This window comes from Cynocephalus volans, chromosome 15, assembly GCF_027409185.1.
Source record: "Cynocephalus volans isolate mCynVol1 chromosome 15, mCynVol1.pri, whole genome shotgun sequence".
Taxonomy (NCBI): domain Eukaryota; kingdom Metazoa; phylum Chordata; class Mammalia; order Dermoptera; family Cynocephalidae; genus Cynocephalus; species Cynocephalus volans.
The window spans coordinates 18,471,141-18,489,376 of NC_084474.1; the positions used below are offsets into that span (position 1 = coordinate 18,471,141).

An 18,236-nucleotide genomic window follows, 5' to 3' on the forward strand; every position below is an offset into this window, starting at 1 on the left:
CCTATTCCACCATCTTTACTGGAACGCAAAAAATGTTTTGAAAGGAAACCCTCTTCCATTTGGTGATGGTAGCAATTATTTTATCTGAATAAAACCGACCAAGCACAGGCCTTTAATATTGTACCCTCACTAGTGAGTTGCCGTTTCATCCATTCATTTCTTTCTTCTTTGGGAATTGTTCGTCACTAAAATAATTTGTAGAAGATGTTTAGTCCTTTGGCCTTCATCTGTTAAATGAAGGGGGACTTGGATTAGAAGGCCAGCTCTCAGATGCTTGTGATTGGTTTCCCAGTGCACCCCATAGTGTTGATGACTCTGTTAATCAAGCAGTCTTGTGCGCCCCCCTTACCCCCAAATGCATGCATCTTCTGAACTGTCCTGCAGTTCACATCTCAGAAGATGCATGCCAGTAGGACACTGAGTATAAACTTAAATTACTATGTCTTTATTATATGTGTCTGTACTGTTTACCATGTAATATCACACCTACTTGTAAAATGGTGTCCTAAATTTTTATAACATAATCCCAGTCTTATTTAAGAGAGTCATCCTTTTCAGATGAATGTAAGCTCCATGAGGACAAGAGAGAATTTCGTTTGTATTTTGTCACCAATATATATATATATTTATCTCCAGCATCTAGACCAGTGCCTGGATCATAATAGGTGCTCAGTAAATATATTTTGAATAAATGAATATGACCTGAGTTTTAATTTATTTTTATTCAGAGCCAAATCAAGCGTAAATACAAATTGAATATTTATTACCCATGATAATTAGGAGAATTATTCGATACCACTGCTAAATTGTTATTTCTGTTTCTTCTTTTTAATACTTTATAACTATGCTGTCCTGTATGGTAGCCATGAGCCCCCTGTGTACCTTTCTCCCTTGAAATGTGCTGTAAGTATAAAATACATACTGGGTTTCAAAGATTCAATATCAAAAAATGTACTCTCTCATTCATTTTCTTAAATTGATTGCATGTTGAAATGGCAATATTTTGCATATATTGAGTTGAATAGAAATTATTAAAATCAATTTATAGCTTTTTTGTAGACTTTTAAAATGTGGCTGCTAGAAAATAAAAAATTACATATATGGCTGTCAATTGTGGCCCATTTTGAACGGTTTTCATCTAGACAGAAAATGTAGACATGGAATGTGGAGAAAGGAAAAGACTTCAAAAAGTAGTTTTTAATACATATCTTTTACAGAAACAAAATTATACATTGCAGCTGTCACTTGGGAAAGTGGGCATTCAGATGGTCTTGATCAAATTTTAAAAAGATCAAAATTAATTAGATTAGCTCAAATCAGAAATATGAAATGCGCTACCAGATGAATTCCTGGCATAGTTGCCAGACTGGTCTTGAGGTCAGAAAAGGGGCAGGAAGGCACTGGTGGCTGTCCTAGTGTTAGTGGTCAGGAATGACAGACTATAAAGCCACAGGTTTTGAACTTCTCTTCCCAGGATTCACCTGAGTGTGGCCACAGTTTTGGTGGGCAGCATGCTTACTGGATGGCATTTTTCATGCCCCTGGGAAGTGGACTCTTAGCGGGAAGGAGTGGGAACTGGAAAGAAGAGGAACAAAGCTGAGTGTCAGCTGAGATTACTCTCATGAGGGCTCTCTGTTTTGTCCCTTCCCATGCCTGTAGGCAACTTTTCCCCCCTTCTGCTAACTAAACCTTAAGCTGATAAAAAGTAAGCACCAACTCCATCCCTGTTTCGCCAAGCTGGCTTTGCCTCTGCCACTGGGCTCAGTGGTCTTGCAGGAGAGGGTCACCAGTGGGGCAGATCATTCAGTGTCTCTGGAATCCCCCCTCCCCCACTGGCTGGGAGCTCCATCCAGGCGGTAGCATTTCCTCCTATGACAGTTGGTGGACCCTGGAGGATGAAGCTGTTATCCTATAAAACAAGGTCATCCAGGACATATAAGTAGACCTTACTTTCCTTAAGCTAATCTGAAAGGTTATTTTGGTAAGTGGTTAGTCTGCACGGCTGGTTTAAGCTATTATCAAGTACTATTCCAGTATTTATTTCCTTGAAAGTTAGAATGAGTCATAAGTAAATGAAGACTGGCTGCTTAGACTTTTTAGGATTAAAGTCAATTTATAAATATTTGTTGCATTTGGCACTGGAGATTTCTACTTCTCTCTATTTTGGATTTTAAAGTAGTTGCAAAGTAAAGCAGCATGTTTTTAGTAAAATGGCTTTTGTGCTCACCTTATTTTCACCCATCTGACCTCTGTATTTGGAGACAGTAGATCAGAAGATTCATGGCAGTTAGCGATGGAGTGGGGAGACCTTTGACTTTAGTTGACAGCTGTCACCTGAGAACTGCAGACCCGGAGACCCTCTCAGGTGTTGTGTCTATAGTTCTGACAGTGAGCAGAAATGTTGTTTACATTTTCTGTAAGCAAAATTCTCCCCTTGTTAGGAACATGTACGAATAGGGCAGGCAGAAGGGGAATTTTCGTCTGTCACACTGATGAGTTCCCGGCAGTGTTGGTTACCTCGTTGTCATACCCGTGCTTGCAGAGAAGCGTTGTCAGTAGAGTTTATGACTGAGCTTGTTTATAACATCACTTTGGAAATTCTTCAGGAAGATATTGTTTTGTTTTTCAAGTGGGCCAGCATCACACAATGCTTAATGGGCTTATAAAAGAGAAAAAATGAGTTAAATTCCAAAGATGTTTAAGATTTCAGAGACATTTTTCCTATGTGAATTAGTTCTTTATTACGTTGTCGATTTAATCAGCACTCAACAAAAACACTTTCCTCCTCTGATTGCTGGAGCATTCTTAAAACTGGGTATTTTAATTTGACACAATCTGTTAGGAAGAGTTTGGACACAGTGTGGAGCCTTAGGTAGTGTATGCTGTGTGCTGTGAGCATGTGGGGTGCCGACAGTCACGCCTGCCCACTTCCCCATCTCTTTATGTCCTGCCTTGCCCCAGAAGCACATGAGGAATGGTGAGGGCCATGTGGACATGCTGAGTTTTATTCTGTTAAAGTAACTTTCGGTTTAGACTGGTTTTGGGGAAAGGTCTGTTTCTACTAATGAGAATAGTCCTCATCTACAAAGCATTCATCCAGCTAAAGGTTCTCCAAGTGGTCACATGGGGTCCTGGTCCACCACCAGTGCCTAGTGTGACTGCGGGTGGAAAACGAGCCTGGTGATTGGGTGTCTTCTGCTGTCAGCACAGATCAGCAGTGAGGTGGGCCCAGAGCCATGAGTGAAATGGTCCTCTTGGAGAATGAAAGCATTCCTTTTAGTCTCTTTCTGAATTTTCTATATTCCTGCCATTAAACATAATGAAATTATGAATTTATTATACTGTCCTCGAGCTTGCTTTTCAACATCATTATGGATGCTTTCTTGTTAGAGGCCTCTGTTGCTGTTACATAGTTGTATGTAGGCTGTAAATATCTAATTTGTACGAAATGACTGATTTTGGTATTTGTATAATCCTCTAGTCAATTTAACTAAGTTGAGCTTTTCACAGCCCTCGGTGCTGCTGCTGCTCATCTGATTACACTGCTCAGGGGAATAAGGTTAAGGGCGGGCTGTTGGTAACCAGAGCATTTCCAGGGCTTTAGTTCAGCAGATGGGCTGCTTGGCTATATTCGTGCATCTGCTTGCCTGCTGTGGCAGCTGCTGCTGCTTCATGTTGTGTTCTTTTGTTCTGTTCCATCCAAGAATGGAATGCTAGGAAGTGTAGTGAATGGATTAATTTAAGGTTAAGGTTAGTGTTTTGCTTGCTTTCTAAGTAACCGATCATAATAATGCTTCTGGTTGAAGCTAATGAGTTTCTCTTAAAGTGAACTAGATTTATAAAATACAGCTCAGTGAGGGGGCTAGATTAGTATTGCTGATGGAAACCAAATTCAAATGTGTAAAATATTGGCAGTTTTTATCATTTGTTCCTAATTCTTTGTTTTCTTCCTTCCTCCTCCCCACCTCCCACTCCCTTCTAGGACCTATATCCAGACTTGGCCTGACACTGCAGGGTCCAAGAGAATTAAAGAAATATGGAATGACATGAAGAAGATTAGTTGAGGATTATAGGCTTTGAGGACAAGCACCTCAGTGAAGTGAAGCACAGACAAGCTCCCAAGTTGTGGTTTGGAGGAGCCGTGTGTTGGGAGAAGATGGCGGATCCAGGAATGATGAGTCTGTTTGGCGAGGATGGGAATATTTTCAGTGAAGGCCTTGAAGGCCTTGGAGAATGTGGCTACCCTGAAAATCCAGTAAATCCCATGGGTCAGCAAATGCCAATAGACCAAGGCTTTGCCGCTTTACAGCCATCCCTTCATCATCCCTCCCCTAATCAAAGTCAAACAAAGTTGACCCATTTTGATCACTATAATCAGTACGAACAACAAAAGATGCATCTGCTGGACCAGCCTAGCAGAATGATGAGCAACGCCCCTGGGAACGGACTCGCGTCTCCGCACTCGCAGTACCATACCCCTCCCGTTTCTCAGGTGCCCCATGGTGGCAGTGGCGGTGGTCAGATGGGAGTCTACCCTGGCATGCAGAGCGAAAGGCATGGGCAATCTTTTGTGGATAGTGGCTCCATGTGGGGCCCCCGGGCTGTTCAGGTACCAGACCAGATCCGAGCCCCCTACCAGCAGCAGCCGCCACAGCCACAGCAGCCAGCTCCGTCGGGACCCCCAGCGCAGGGCCATCCTCAGCACATGCAGCAGATGGGCAGCTATATGGCACGTGGGGATTTTTCCATGCAACAGCATGGGCAGCCACAGCAGAGGATGAACCAGTTTCCCCAAGGTCAAGAGGGCCTCAATCAGGGAAATCCTTTTATTGCCACCTCAGGGCCTGGCCACTTGTCCCATGTGCCCCAGCAGAGTCCCAGCATGGCACCTTCCTTGCGTCACTCGGTGCAGCAGTTCCATCACCACCCCCCTACTGCTCTCCATGGAGAAACCGTTGCCCACAGTCCCAGATTCTCCCCGAATCCTCCTCAACAAGGAGCTGTCAGGCCACAAACCCTTAACTTTAGTTCTCGGAGCCAGACAGTCCCCTCTCCTACTATAAACAACTCAGGGCAGTATTCTCGATATCCTTACAGTAACCTAAATCAGGGATTAGTTAACAATACAGGGATGAATCAAAATTTAGGCCTTACAAATAATACTCCAATGAATCAGTCCGTACCAAGATACCCCAATGCTGTAGGATTCCCATCAAACAGTGGTCAAGGACTAATGCACCAGCAGCCCATCCACCCCAGTGGCTCACTTAACCAAATGAACACACAAACTATGCATCCTTCACAGCCTCAGGGAACTTATGCCTCTCCACCTCCCATGTCACCCATGAAAGCAATGAGTAATCCAGCAGGCACTCCTCCTCCACAAGTCAGGCCTGGAAGTGCTGGGATACCAATGGAAGTTGGCAGTTATCCAAATATGCCCCACCCTCAGCCATCTCACCAGCCCCCTGGTGCCATGGGAATCGGACAGAGGAATATGGGCCCCAGAAACATGCAGCAGTCTCATCCGTTTATGGGCATGTCCTCGGCACCGAGGGAGTTGACCGGGCACATGAGACCAAATGGTTGTCCTGGTGTTGGCCTTGCAGATCCACAAGCAATCCAGGAACGACTGATACCTGGCCAACAACATCCTGGTCAGCAGCCGTCTTTTCAGCAGTTGCCAACCTGTCCTCCGCTGCAGCCCCACCCGGGCTTGCACCACCAGTCTTCACCCCCACACCCTCATCACCAGCCTTGGGCACAGCTCCACCCATCGCCCCAGAACACCCCGCAGAAAGTGCCTGTACATCAGGTAAGGGGACATGTAGCCTGTCTGTATTGCAGTGTAAAATTCAACATGGTTAACTTGTCTAAAAGAATTTTTCTTTAAACTTCATGAAAAGTCTTTTTATTAATCATGCCTTAATTTTTATCTTGTGTACTGCTCCAGACTGTCATTTTTTCCTGTTATTCCCTTCATGTACTCACTCAGTTATTGGCTCATTCATTTATTCATTCATTCATTCAAGAATTCTTGAATTCCTCATACCAGGAATTGTGCTAGGTGGTAAGGAAGCATAGATAACTGAGGTGAATAGGTCACAGCTCCTGCAAGTAGCTGGGTCCCTGCCAGCAGGAAGATGGACAGTGGGCTCAGAACATATCAGACATTTTTGTTTCCTTTTGTTTCTTCTTTCTCTATTCTTTCTCCCCCTCCCCCTCTCCCTCTCCTAAAAATACACTGAAAACTGGTTTCTAGCAAAGTTTTATGTGTTTGCGGTAGTCTCCCCCATCTCTCCTTTTATAATTTGTTTTTCTTGGTAAGTTGCAATATGATACTTACTTACTTCTATAATACTTATTTACCAACTGTTGAATGTCAGTATGAATTTAAATCACAAACCATAGAAAATCGCGGTAAATGATAATCCACAGAAGGTGTTTGGTCTCTGAGAGTTTGGGTACCCAGCATTGAAGTGGGAGTCTTCCTTTTTTGTAAGCTGAGACTTTTGTTCTTCAGAATTTATAAGAGAACATATTTAAGTTTTAAACTCTAGTATTCACAGAGACATCTTTCCATTGTAAATTTTGGTGTTTATGCTCAAGGTCTATAAGAAAAAAATTAATATCCATGTGTATAGATTATTCTGAGTGCTATTCAAAACTATGTATTGATCATCCACTAGGATTGCAATTCTGTTTTCGGAGGGCACAGAAGGTGATTTTAGAGCTGTCAGATACAGGGCTTGTTCTTGATGGACTTATTATGAATTTGGGGAAACCATGACCTGTATGTGAAAATACAAAACAGAGTGAAAGACTGTCTATGATTACATGACAGGTGTCTGGAGAGAGCAAATACCAGTGGGTGACGGTGCTCGGAATTTACCTAGGACTTACCCAGGGCAAGTAAGCCCAGGAGGACATTTCAGGTTGGGGGATAGTTTGCTGAACAAGGATGTGGGAAGTCAAGCTTGCTGTAGGGAATAGCCATGGGAAGCAGGGGCTTCAAGTTGGAAAATACCAGTCAGGGCCCAGATCATTGGGGTCTTGTATTCTGTTTTAAGGATTTTGGACTTAAATGGGGAGCCAGTGATATTAACTAGACAGTCCACAGGCTGGATAGGGAAGCAGAAGATGGACTGTGAATTTGTTGTCCAGGCCCATGTGGACAGTTGGGACCAGGGATCAGGTGGTGGGAGCAGAAGGATTGAAGCAATGTGAAAGTGAAAGGGTTTTGGTCAGGAAACACTCAAGGCATTTTAGTAGAGGGGCATTTAGTACAGAGACCCCAGATCTTCAGCCTCGGCTGGGTTGGGGGTGGGGATGTGGAGGTCAGGACATGAAGGGTTTTGGGGGAAGCTGTCCTTGGCTGTCGGGCATACTTGGCAATTCTCAGGAGAGCCCCAACATCAGTGGAAGGTGCTGGGCCTGTGGTCCCCATGTTCCACAGGGCTCCCAGAGGATGATGGGACGGGGGCAAACAGGCTGGCTGCACAGGCCCTGGAGGGCAGGGCCCGGGGCCCCGAGAGCAAGGAGAAGAGCACACCTAGCCAATTGGTTTTCCTTTATGTCAACGTCAGGACAAAACGCCCTCCTCAGAACAACCCAAAGTGCTATCCCTGAGACCAGCAGGCCTGGGCGGGTTCTAGGGCAGAAGTGAATGCAACTTATTTTCCAGGAGTTATTCTTCTCTGATTCCCTGAAAAGTTTCTTACTAGATAAGGGATCTTTTTAGAGCAGCATCTTCTCTTCACCAGAGGGTGGGCACAGCTTGAAGGAGACACCCTGTGATTATAGTCCGATCCCTGGATGAGGACTGTTGATCTCCTCCAGCTCTCCTGAGTTTTGAGAGTACAAACACCTCCATGGGCATTTCCCAGGACCTGTGAGCATCTGTGGGTTTGTGTCCCTGGGTGCTGGAGGCCCCAGCAGGCTGTGCCCTGCGCCGGACTCTGGGAGACCCCACATGCATCCCTCTTCTTCCAGTGCCTCATTATAGACAAACTCGGGACTCTTAAAGGGAGGTAGACAAGGATGTTTGAGGTATTTCCATTATAAGTACAATTAACGTTTTCTATTTTGCTTGTGGTATTTGTTTTCTTATTTTTGCTTAACTTTGCATCCTCTTCAGATTTGGAAATACTAAGTTTTGAAAATAATACTAAGGAGGTGTAAAGTCTTGGGAAGCATGTAGACTCTAAGGTCATGAAGGTATTTGAGTCCCAGATCTACCATTTGTTTGCTTGGTGATGTTCGGCAAGCAATTTAACCTCTCTGAACCTCAAATTCTTCATCCGTAAACCTGGAAGAAGAAAGTACCCAACCCAAAGGGTGTTGAGGTTATGTGGGGTAATATATACCAAGTGCCTAGTATAAATGTCCAGTCCGTGGTATATATGTTAATTCTCTTCTAGATTTTAGTTTGTGATCTCCTGAGATGCAAGACTTGCTTTATAATTATGTCATTTTACATGTAGATACAATGTAAAATTAATTTTATTTTTAAGGAACAGGTTAAATATTGTGAAATATAGACTTAGTTATGAAATACTAAACTTGGTTTGTGCAATTATTACCCCCCTTTTAGTCCATGTTGCTAGCTATGGGGAGGTTAATGATATGGGTAATTTAAGATGCTATCACATAATCCTAAAAATCTCTCTGTCCCCCCCTCTAAATGACTCACATTCTATCCTAGCAAATATGCCTAACTAGTTATGTTTTGCTTTAGAACTGCTAAAATTACTTCATATTTGACAGAATGGTGGTTTAAAATCATGCTGAGTAGCAGGGAAGCAACTAGATTAGGTTGAAGTATCCATGTAATTTGCTAACTGAATTATCACATTCAAATAGACTGTTAACTCTTCTTGAGTTTTTGCTCTTTGGTTTGGTATGTGGACATATTCTTTAATGGGAGCTCTAGATACTTATTTGATGAGATATACAGGAAAAGGTAAAACCCTAGCTTCTATTTCTCTTTCAATTGCTGATTAGAACAGTGGTTCTCACACCTTTTTATGTCAGACATCTGTATACTGCTGAAAATTATTGGGGACTCCAAAGAACTTGTGTTTATGTGGGTTATATGTATTGAGATTTACTGTCTCAGAAATTTAAACCAAGGAAAGTTTCTTTATTGATTTGTTAATCATTTAAAAATAAACCACTATATTTTAATGTAAATAACACCTTTTAAATGAAAATAACTGTTTCCCAAAACAGAAAATGAGTGGCATTATTTTACATTTTCTCAAATATTGGATTCTTACACCTGCTCCTGAATGGCCGTCTGTGTGCAAGTCATGAACCTCTGGAAAAGTCTATTGTCCATTTGGAGAAAATGGAAGTGAAAAGGCAGATAACACCTCAGTATCACGTAGAAATCGTTGTGACATGACAGACCCTCCAGGATCCCTGCCCACACTTTCAGAGCCACTGGTGTGAAGGAAGGAGTACAGGCTTTGGAGTCTGAGTTTTTTGAGTAGAAGCATCAGTAACTGATTACTAACCCCTAATCTTGGGCAGGTTACTTAACCCAAGGGCCTCAATTCATTATCTCTGACGTGAGGGCTCATATGCCTTCCTGGTAAGAGGCATTGAGAGATTAGCAGTAATGTTCTTTAAGTACTTAACATGGTAGGAACTCAAAAACAGCACATTATCATTTAGCAGGTGTTCAGAATTACCTGTTGCAAAGTTTTGAAAATGATTTTACTTATTTCAGTGTCAAACATTGTCATAGTTGTTTAACTTTATTTTCTTGGTTTCAGGGAATATTTATAAAATACGAAGGCTCCCTATATGATCCTCTTTGGGGCAGAGAGAGCAATCTTGCTGTGAGGGGTAGGGGGTACAGGTGAGGATATGCTGTAAAAAGCACACCATAGAGATCAGCACTGGATGACCCAGTCTTTGGGTGGGCAAGGCTGGGGTCTGGGGGGGGCTTTCTCGGGAGAAGTGATATCTTCGCTGAGATGTGAAGGATCGGTCTGAGTTGAGAGAAGGATGGGTAAAGGGGGAGGGGAAAGAATTTAAGGTTTAAGAAACAGTGAGGGCAAAAAACGAGAGAGCCCCAATGATCTTGAATGTCCCTGGTATTGCTGGAATGTAGGGGCTGGGGCCTGGACAGTCCTGGCCCCCTGTCACGGGGGTGCACTGGGAGGTTTTCAGCAAGCACACAGCACCATGGGGTGCTCTGCAGTATGCAGGAGTGTGAAGAGAGCAGAGAGGGAGTGGGACCAGGAACGGACATGGATGTGAACAACCTAGAAGGAGAGCACAGAATGGTGTTTTGTTCATTTGAAGAGCTTTTCTAAAGAAAGTTTGGCTAAGTAAATTGTCCTTCAGGTTACAGTTAAGTCTCTGAGTTTCTGAATAACTTTTACTGCACAGTCCACACAGGTGTCCCAGTTCATGGATTATTATCTCAAATGGAAAGTTCTGGTGGACTTGCTACAGTCTGCAACTTTGTGTCCTTAGAATAAGTATATTTTGGATATATTTGTGCCCCTTTCACTAATTTGATCCTGAAATACAGTCATCATGAAAGAGAACAGAAATAGAAAAAATTTAAAGGACCATTAAGATTGAGGTGATGGGTAATAATTTCCCTGTGTCCTCATTTTCCCTTACAAGGTTAAAAAACAAAAACATTTAGGATAATCAGTGATATAAGTTTTTTCAATTCTCTATTTTTCTGCGACATCTTAGGAATATCTTTAAAAAACAGTCTTTCTGGGAAAACGTTTTCCTGGTAAATCTCAAGTAGGGTCAGTTCTCTAGTGAAATCACCTTGAACTGGGGTTACCAGAGGTGGGAAAGGGGAAGGGGAATGGGGGTAAGGGAGGAATTGGAAAAGGGCCACAAAAAACGATTACATTTATATAATGTTGAATGTACTCATTATCCTGACTTGAGCATCACATATTGCCCACAGGTACTGATATTCAACTCTGTACCCCATAGATATGTACAATCAACTATGTTACAATAAATTTTTTTTTCTCTCAGTTTACCCGGTAAATGCAGAATTCCAGACATGGACAGAGTAATTGGCAGCCACTAGGTAAATTTATGGAGAAAGGTGGCCATGCATCTCAAGCAGCATGTATGCAAGTTGTGATCAGAAATAGAGAAAAATACCTTTTTACCATGGAGAGAGGTTATTCTGTCAATACTACCTTTGACATTATGTATACTCTCACACCCCTAAAGATTTCTGGGGGAGATGGGAGAACAAAATATCTCTAAAGAAAAACCATCTTTTACAACTAAGTGATATTCGGGGGCTTTTCCAAGTGCACCCACCTTCAGAAAACAGGCACCCAAGCTTGTCCTCATTGGAGCAGGCTACCCTCCAGTGCTCTACAGGAAAGGCAGAAGAAACCACTGCTTTTCCTCATGCTGGTGGCTCAGTCCTTATTTCTTCATGACGCTTTGGTTAAAGCAAGCCTTCCAGCCTTTACTGCTCTCTGTTTTCCTTGTTGATTAGTTGCTGTTTGTAGCTTGTTTTTCATCTCTCACTACCTCAATTCGTATATACTACAGTTTAGTGAGTAACCTGCCTGCATTTTCATTCTGCATAGCTAGTTTAACCCAGAGATCAGAATTACAGTGGGTTAAAATAGAAAATACCAAGTGCTGAGTTACATACAGTAGCGCAGCGGAAAAATTCTACTCCATCTACCCTTTCACCCCAGGTTCTGAAAGCACAGATAAGTTACCTGATGGCCTTGCCTCTTAGATAACTTTTATTTTGTAAAAGAGCATTGTTTTCTGTGACTATCAAAAAATGCTGTAGGCAATAGAATTTGGTTTTTAGTTTACTTTTAAAGCCTGGGTGTTAGTCTTGTGCTAGGTGTCGCAAGTAGCCAGTTGATTTTCTTAACTTTTAGGAAGCCACTTTTAGATGCTGTGTTTTCATCTTCTCTCTTGGTTGCCCTCATTCAAATACATTAAAGAAATAACACTGTATTAAGGACAAAGATTGCAATGTGGTGGAGGGTGGGTAGGAGACAAAGTCCTTCACTGAGATGAACAGGGAATTTTGTTATTTAAGTGTAATATTCTGGCCATCATTCCTTTTTGCACTTATTGCGTTCTAGACTAGCACTGTCCAACTGAAATAGAATGAGAGCTGCAAATGCAAGCCGTATATGTTATTTTAGGTTTTCGAGTAGCCACATTAAAAAGAAAAAAACTGGTAAAGCTAATTTTAGTAATATTTAATTAACATACGCAAGATACTGTTTCAACATGTAATCAGTATAAAAATTACTAAGGAGATATTTTACATAAATCTGGTGTGTATTTTACACAGTTTGGGTGAACTGTATTTCACTGCTAAATAGCCACATATGGCTGGTGGCTGACACATTGAATAGCACAGTGCTAGACTTTTTCATATCAGTTCCTTCAAATTCATTTTATATTTCTTTTCTTTTCCTTTTTCTTTTTGGTGGCTGGCCAGTGCAGGGATCCAAACCTTTGACCTTGGTGTTCTAACACTGCGCTCTAACTGATGGACCTAACTGGCCAGCCCTTCAGATTATTTTAAAAAACAAGTTAGAGTATAAATAAATTTGTACACATACAAATAAGTTTAAAATTGTGTAGTCTAATTATGATGGTCATCTTTCAAGACAGGTGTTATCCTCCCTTGTAAGATTGGGGAAGTAGTAAGCCTTTTTTAGATGTCATCAGTAAATGCAGCATTGGAGGGGTTTGTGTGTGCTCCTGTGTTAGGGGTATTAGTATCAGTTCATGAAAACGTAACATTATTGGAGTGAGATATCATTTGTTTGGATTTCAAAGACGGCTGTCTTAATGGTGTCTGTGCAACAGGAAAAAAATAGCATGTTTCTCTAAAAGGTATATTATAGCCATTTTCAAGATTTTAGTTTCAAGTGCTGTTTTTGAATACTTTTAGCAGATAATTTTTTCCCTCAACTCAGAATCTTTTTGCCTCTTGGTCTCCAATAGAATTGCTTGTTTATGAAATTGCTTTCTCCAAGAGTAAGGGAGAAAGCCTTCATTCTTACTATTTTGCATGTGTCCTGCCTTTTTTTTTTTTTTCTTCAGTGCTACTTTTTTCTTCTTCATTTTATCAGTCCTTCAGAAAGGCGGTTTGTGTCATTGCAGAGCAATAGCTGGCTGGGGAATGAGACTTGGGAGGTGGGTTAAGGGGATAGTTAGGGAAAAAGTATTGCTAGAACTAATCTGGAAAATTTACCTTAGTCTTGACATCTTAATGTTGTTCTCCATTCTCTGTAGTTATAGCTGTAAACCTGTAGATAACTGAAATGGGGGATGGCCCTCATTTTTCCTGTGTTGCTGAGTGCAGCTCTTTTATCAGTGAAGGAAGTCAGTAGCAAACTTGGGCTTTTGCCTTGCAAAACTTTAGTGGGTGATGGTGCGTCACCAGAAGTGAGGTTTTTGTTTTTTCTTCACTTAGTGTAAAAAAAAACAGGAGAACTCTCTTCTTGGGCTGGGGCATGGCACTAGGGGTGGCGGTGGTGGAGAATTTAAAGGAAGTTGACAAAAATCTAAGAAATAGGCACCATTTTTAAAAGGCAGCACACATACAGGGGCAGTCATCATCCTGCTTGCTTTTTTTCCAGGACAATTTCCAGGACAGTGAGAGTGATGGTCAGGAAAAGCTGCAGGGTGTTTGCTTACCCCTATTTCAATGATTAAGTCAAAGTCATCAACCTGGTAGTTATTCGAAGGAAACATGCATTTTTGATGCTTCTCAGTGAAGAGCATAATATTTCTGGTATATTTGACCTGTTCTCCTCTACCACCTCTGTGTTTAGTTTAATTCTAAATAGTTTTGTACGATAGGTTTTGGGAGAATTCCTAGACTTTAACCTTAACAGTGTGAAAGCAAAAACAATTGTTTTAAGGTGTAAGCAAGAGTTATTAATTCTAGTAGTTTTTAAAGTTTGTTTTGGCTGTGGGCATAAAGAGTGGAAGAATGTCAAGTGATATTGGGAAGCCTTGTTGAGGGTTTCTCAAATGACCTGTGCCCTTCCTAGGCAGCCTGGAGTGGGTTTGCAACATTAGCATAGGAATCCCACCCTCACCCTTTTGGTGGGCTATGAAGTCTTCTGGCCTCTTGCCAGTGGCTGCTCAGTGTAGGGCTTTGGAGGTTGCAGGGTGCATTTCCCTGCTAGTGAATAGGCAAGGAACTTTAGAGCATTCTTTTTTTGAAACTTTTTATTTTTAAGTATATATCTGAATGTCGTCTTTAATGAAGGGGGGAGTATATAGACTCAAAATTCTTGCTGATTATAGGAATATTTGAAATTAAAGTTTAATTAATTTTTAGGTTATGTTTCCTGATGGACCCTTATAGTGTGAGCATTCTCTTTAAATTAAAAAAAATCATATAAAATTGTGGGATTGTTCAGAGATATGTTAATTTAAAAAACATAACTACATGTCAGTCAGCATGAAGAGATACCAAACATGAACTAATACCACTTTGGAGGCTGCTGGGAATGGACATTTGGGGAACCAACTTGGAGTATTTACCTTAATCTTGATATCTTAATGCTACTGTCCTTTCTCTGTAGTTACAGGTGTAAGTCTATAGATAATCTATAAGTAACCACAGAGAGAAATGGAACTGGGGCAATAAATAAGTAGGATATGCTGACTTTGCTTTAAATTGGCCCATTACTAAGCTAACTCTGTGTTTGGCTGCTGTAATATTGCAGCGATAGTTCCATGAAGGAGAACTGTTGAAATGCATGGAGCATAACCTGTATTAAAGGAGATAAGTCAGAGTTCTTTAGGGAAAATGTTTGATGGTTTAGTGAGGCACTAAGTAGTATTTCATTGTTATCAGCTATTCCTGTAGATGCTTTCCTATTTCCCTTTAAATATATTCATCAAACAACGAGACATACCACGGGAGTACAGTCACCTTAACACTGGGATAAGATGCTCCGGCAGCTCCTGTGCTCAGCGTCTTGCTGTCTTTGACCTCTGATTCAACAACGTGTCACTCTTACATGGAAACAATAGTAGAAGACTTAACTCAAGGAAGGAACTATTTCAAAGTCTAATTTTGGAAAAGATCTGTCCTTAGAGCTGAGCTTAAAGCTTAGGGCTTTAGTTTTTACAGCAAAGTTAAAAACCGATATTCACGTATAAATAAGGTCCCTAAGCTAGGATGTCATTAGTGAAGGGAAAAAAGGCAGTAAGAGACTAGCTATTTATAGAACAAAAATGAGCCAAGTCATAAGATCAGTTTTAATAAGCTGGGGAAGGAGAGTTGGGAAGTGGGTTAGGGGAACAATTAGGGGAAAAGTATTGCTAGAACTAAACTGGAGAATTTACTTTAGTCTTGACATCTTAACGTTATTCTTCATAGTTACAGCTGTAAATCTGCAGACAATCTCAAAGTAATCATGGAGAGACAGTTTGAAGATTTGTGCCATGTTAGATGCTAGAGTGGTATTTATATTAAATATAAATTTAATTCCAAGGACAAGTAAATGGGAAGAGGTGTCAGTTTACTTATTTCATTTTAGTGTTTCCCATGTCATTTTTAAAAAATCTCACACCTGCTTTTCAGCCTAGTGGTTGGTTACACACTGGGTGGTTGTCCGTCAGTGCTGGGACAGGTTGCTGGAGAAGCAGGAGCCCAGACTTGTGAGACCATAGGCTTCATATGCACTGAGACCTCCATTCGAATGTGGCTCTTCCAGTTTAAGACATCTTGAATAATTACTTAATTTCCCTAAACCTTAGTTTCCTGAGGGTAATAATTGTACCAATTGCATGGGATTATTATGAGAATTAAATGAGATAACGGCTGTGAAGTTTTTAGCACAGCATGTGGCATGCGATAAATACCCAGTAAATGTTAAATATTTTTATTATAGCTGCTGTTACAGTGGCTGTCAAAATGTGCTCTTGGAATGCTTTCTTTTCTCACTTTCTACTCTTTCACCTTAAAGTAGAAAGACTTTCCCTTCTTTTGTAAAATAGGACTTTATCAGTGCCTTACAAATCAATTTATCAGATTCTTCATACTGTACAAGGCAAACAGACATAATGTTTTTATTTGGGGGAGGAAGCAAAAATTGCTGTCACAGTCCTGTATTTCTTTTCAGTTGAACCTCTAAGAAATGTGGTACTGTATGTATATAAAACACCAGCTGCTTTCTCTGTGTTTAATTTTTTCCTAATTTCAACCAAGATGAAAACCATCACTTCGTTTTTAGAAACTTCAAGTGGCAGGTTAAGTTGACATCCTGTTTCATATTGCTAGGGAGGTTCACTGGTATTCCCTGCAGTATCCAGCAGGTTAACCCACTCAACTATACATCGTATAGGTCCCTATATATAGGTGTGTATATAATTCAGTAGTACCAAGTCTTTACTTTGTTAAATATAAATTTAAAGATGTTGGATCCAGCGATCCACTTCACCCCTTTGTTGTTAGCAACACTTCCTGTATTTTCATGTGAACTCTCCAGAACGCTGAGATGATGTGATACTTTTGTTGAGAAAATGAGTTCCCGTTGAGGGCACTGAAGGCACAGTTGTGCGTTCACTTGATTTGCGAAGGCTCCACCATTTAAGAGCTTTATCCTAATCTGTTTTGTTTTTTTCTTAAAAAGTTACTTTGTATGTTTAAAGTGAGATAGACACAAAAGAAAATAAAAAGGGTTGTTGTAATTTAAATTATTAGCTAAATTAAAAAAAAAAAAAAAGCCAAGAGTGCAATTCACATTTTCTGAATATGCGAGGTTTACGTTTTTGGAGACAATTTTTATCCATCTTGTAGCACCATTGCTACTTTTTAAACTTTATGATTTAGAGCTATAGAGTTTTAGAGCTTGAAGAGACTTGTGTTAGAATTGAGCCTGGAGCGCAGGGTTTCGTTCTTTAATAACAAGTGCAGTTCTGTCTTTGGTCCAATTTAAATATAAGGGAAAAGGCCCTTTTGTGGTCTTAAAACTTTATACACCATAGTGTTTAAATATTCTAAGTATTTTATAGTATTTATATATATATTTTATATTTTTAAGTAAAAATACTGATAAAAATGAGATTGGAGAGAAGTAAATGGAAAACGTATTATTTATTATCTAATGTCCATCAGATATAATATTTACCATATATTATGTATAATGATTGTATTTACTTTATTGAGATGTAATCTATGCACAATCTGTATATAAAATGAAATGCTTCCTTCATTTAGTGGGAGTATACTATAGAGTGGTTACAATCTAGGGTGTTATATACTTTCATTGAATTCAAGATTGGGGGGGAGCTTTTAAATATATTTAACTGTTTATGGAAATTTATTTGAAAGTATCTGTTGTTTTCTAAGTTGTTTTAAAGAAGGCTTGCTATGTACTTTGATATAATGCTAATAATGAATGTAGAAAATGTGTAACAACCAAGCGCTGTCTGTGAATTTTCTGTCACAATGAAAATTACATCTATATTTGCTCTATCCGATAGCCAGTAGCCACATATGGCTATTGAGCTCTTGAAATCAGGACCAAGAGACTGAGGAACTGAAATTTTAACTTTATTTAATTTTAATTAATTTTAATTTAAATAGTCACATGTGGTAAGTGACTTCCATATACTCAGGTAGAATCAAACAAGACAAATTATTTAAATTACCAGAAAATAAGATGTGTAATACAACTAAAACTAGAAGAGAGTTTTTTGTTGTGTGTGTAGCCATTGTAAACATTGTATTTCTTGTATTCTCTCTCCCCTCTTACCAGGTGGCCCTAAAACCATGGGTACCTCATGTCTCTTGGCCCTGCTAGATAGCTCACTTTGTTATTTTTGGCATAAATCTTTGCTGTGTATCAAACTGTTAAACACAGCTTACTATTTTAAGTAATGTGAATAGAGCATCTTGTTTTAAGGCATAAATGATATTTTAGAAAGTTATTAATCCCAAAGATTCCCATTCACAAGTTCTTCGTATAAAACATTTTAAATGCCTGAGGTGTGTACATTGCGTATCTTAGGTTTGACCTATTAATTAGGCCATGGACAGGACCTTGATAGAAAATAATTTGACAAATTCTTTATGTCATAATTATTATTATGTCTAAATTATTGTGAGCGTATTAAATGCCATTGAAACATTCACTGTAAAATGCTTAATTTTATGTTATATGAATCTCAACTCAATTTAAAAAAGAATGTAAAACACCAATTTTGTATTTTATTGCTGGAGA

At 40.1% G+C, this 18,236-nt stretch overlaps 1 protein-coding gene across 4 annotated transcripts in view; it reads left to right on the forward strand.

Moving 5' to 3' along the window:
• CHD7 (chromodomain helicase DNA binding protein 7) overlaps positions 1 to 18,236 on the forward strand; it is a 177,776-nt gene that overhangs the window by 58,337 nt on the left and 101,203 nt on the right. For all 4 annotated transcript variants that reach the window (XM_063080139.1, XM_063080142.1, XM_063080140.1 and 1 more), the window contains one exon: positions 3,983 to 5,815. In XM_063080139.1, coding sequence (XP_062936209.1) covers positions 4,157 to 5,815 — 1,659 coding nt within the window. In that variant the 5' untranslated portion in view covers positions 3,983 to 4,156. The remainder of the gene's footprint in view (positions 1 to 3,982; positions 5,816 to 18,236) is intronic.